The sequence below is a fragment of the Nestor notabilis genome, unplaced genomic scaffold (assembly GCF_000696875.1).
Source record: "Nestor notabilis isolate BGI_N333 unplaced genomic scaffold, ASM69687v1 scaffold26156, whole genome shotgun sequence".
Classification (NCBI taxonomy): Eukaryota; Metazoa; Chordata; class Aves; order Psittaciformes; family Psittacidae; genus Nestor; species Nestor notabilis.
Genome location: NW_009933680.1, coordinates 696 through 3,650, shown reverse-complemented (window position 1 = coordinate 3,650; position 2,955 = coordinate 696). Strand labels below are relative to the sequence as shown.

The 2,955-nt window shown below is 53.7% G+C and overlaps 1 protein-coding gene across 1 annotated transcript in view; it reads right to left on the bottom strand.

Moving 5' to 3' along the window:
• Positions 1-217: 217 nt before the first annotated feature.
• Positions 218-2,955, bottom strand: part of ATN1 (atrophin 1) — a gene marked incomplete at its 5' end in the record, with an annotated part of 3,426 nt that continues 688 nt past the window's right edge. Inside the window, 4 exons of the mRNA XM_010017002.1 lie at positions 218-251; positions 833-1,013; positions 1,298-1,441; positions 2,743-2,953. Coding sequence (XP_010015304.1) covers positions 218-251; positions 833-1,013; positions 1,298-1,441; positions 2,743-2,953 — 570 coding nt within the window. The remainder of the gene's footprint in view (positions 252-832; positions 1,014-1,297; positions 1,442-2,742; positions 2,954-2,955) is intronic.

The following is a 2,955-nucleotide window of genomic DNA, read 5'->3' as shown; positions in this document are numbered from 1 at the left end:
TGTCCGTTAGTGGTGTTTCAGTCCCTCCCCATTTTCTGTCCTCTGCTCTGTGCTCCCAGGATGCCATCCTGTACTGTTCTTCCATCTTCTCTGGCACTCTACTGCATGGTGGGATCAGGATGTGTCACTGCAGCTTCCCCTCCCCCAGGATTTGGTTGACTGATTGCTCCTCTTGAGAGAAAGACATGATGATGTCACGCCGACAGTACAAGTCCATTTAAAGGGGTTTGTCACTTTCTTTCTTCAGGTGGCTGGAAGAAAGAAGAGGAACAAGGTGATTTTGAGAGAGAAAAAGGCAATTCGGTATCTCCCACTGCCTTCTGTTAGTCTAGACCCACCCAACACCGCTGGCTTGGAAGGTTTTTCACATCCTTGAAATAGGACATGCTATTGAAAAGGAACAACACTGCACCTCTCTCTTTCCCAATGTGCTTCCCCGTGCGCTTGTGAAAGCCTCATCTTGGCAAAAGCATCCAACCCTTGCAAAGGTTTGGTATTTTGGCAGGGGTACCAGTTAGTGGTAACTGTATTAGCATGTCTGGAACATGCCAGTTTATTCCCTCCCCAGAGGGGAGGAGATGAGACACCCCCAACATTAGCCATGGAACAGCCACTTGCCAAGAATGACCTTCCTGGTGGCCAACACACAGCTGTGCCCCAGGGGCACAGATCCCTGCTCCCGGGTGTGGGCTCGGGCTCGGGCTCAGCCAGGGGCAACACTTCCCTGTCCCCACCACCTCTGCCCCCCCAGGCCAGCATTGGGCCAGAAGATGTGCTGGTGAGGACAGTGTGTCCGCTCGCCCTACAGTGCGGAGAGAGCAGGTCCATGCACCTGTAGTAATCCTCCTGCGTTGGGAGCGGCACGCCGTGCAGCGGGTGATGCGCATGGAGCCACTGCTGCTGTTCCAGAGCCAGGCGCTGCAGCTCAGCTGACTGTGCATGCATGGCCTGGAGCTGATGTGCTGCAGACATGGGCGCTGAGAGGGAGCCTGGCAGGTCCCTGTAGGGTGCAGCTGCAGCCAAAGATGAAACAGAGAATAAACAAGTTAACGTAATGGCTCCATCCTCACCCGTGGCCCTTCAGTTCAGTCAAGACTCTACTGTGCATCCTTTTCCAGCCCTGCCCATGTGCAGGACTTGCTCATTCCCCAGTAATGTAAGCCTGTTCTATGCCATGCCAAAGCTCTGCTTAATAGAACTCAGTTTGGTCCTGTAACCCCCTCATGATCACCCTGCCCCTTAGAGCTCTGCTGATGTTCTTTAAAGGAGACCAGCAGCCCCTGTGAGCATCCCCTACCAAAAAGCTGGTGGCGCAGCACTTCATTCTCATGTAGAGGGTGAGGAAGGAGAGGGTTTGGGATGGTTCCAGCCGGGTATGGTATCCGGGTCAGGTGTGATCCTGAGGCGAGTGGGTCGATAAGAGGGTGAACGGAGGCCGAGGCTGGGAAGAGAAGATACCACAAGGTAATTGTTCCATGCTTTGTAAGAGGCAACACAGAGAAAGGTGCAACAAAACAGACATGGACTGTGTTAGGGATGGAATGATTTCAAGGCTAGAAACACAGTACAATGTCCTTCCAAGGGCTACTCTTTTTGCCTGCATTGAATCTCATGTGAATCAGCCTGGCACAGCTCTGTCCCTACACTCCTTAGGGAGAAGTATGGCTCCATAACATCAGTTCTGCAAGGACCTGCTCTGCAATCACGTCCATACCCAGTCCTGTGGCTATCTGCCAGCCTGGCTGTCATTCACGTGCCTCCTCAGATTGGGTGCTTCCATTTCCAGGTCTCATCCAGCACAGAGGCTCAGTGCCAGGCATTCACATTTGCAAGTACTTTCTGAGGCTGCAGTGTAAGGTACTATCTGAAATCATATCTACTATATGAAAACTACTCTTCCCAGTGTTTTGGACTCACTGCCAGAGCGCTGTCTGCAGGTGCCCAGCTCCAGAGCACGGGGGGAAGGACCTTGGTTTGTACCTGATGCCATCTCTGAGTAGCTGCAGCTGCTTCGACTAGGTGTCTGTCAGTGTCTCTGCCACCAGACCCCACTGACTGCTCACAGTACCTGCATGGGCATGGCACTTTTCCCTCTTGTACTGTAGTTTGGGCTTTGCTTCCCCAAGATTTTCACCCCTAAGCTTCTTTGTGCTTTCCTGAGGAGGTGGAAACGGAAGAGATCACCACCTCAATTCTGAAGGACAGCAGCCTCCAGTTGCTTACAATTAGTCCACCTTCTATACCATCTCATCCCATCCCACCATCTCCAGCAAGAGCCACAGGAGCAAACTGGAGAACCAGCATTTCATTAGTCCTAAGGATACTGTTGGAACCCATTGTTAGGAGGGCTCCCACTCCCTCTGCAGACCACAGTGTGAGGGGTGCAGTCCGCAGCACCACCAGCCCCCTGGTAGGCAGTGGGACCCTAGCACTCATACTGCATCCCCAGAGATCCAAAACTGAAGGACATGGTGCAAACAGCTCTGCTTGCCACTAAGCAGCAAACTCACACATGCCCCAACACTTGCAACAGGTATCAACGTCTTTGGTGGGATGGGAGCTAGGGCAAAGCTGAATGACCATGGTGTTGACCTCTTCTGGCTTAAAAGATGGATCTGGCCTCTGAAAGTCTAGTCTCTGCAGCTTCTGGGCTTCCCTAGGGCCAGAGGGAGGAAGTGCAAGGAGGGTTTAGTAGGAGAGGGAGTGGGGCTTTGTGCAGGGCACCACCGCCATGGTCCTCACCTGCGTGTATGGCATCCTGCTGGTGGAGATGGAGGTGGGAGTGGATGTGGGAATGCTGATGATGATGAGGTGTCACATTGAGCATCTGCAGCCGGGCCAGAGGGTCATTGCTGAGAGCAGCCACCCGCTCAGCATGCTGGCGCTCAGCCGCCAAGCGCTCGGCATAGGACATGTCAGGACGAAGGGGCGGGCCAGCTGCCAGCGCCAGCCCCT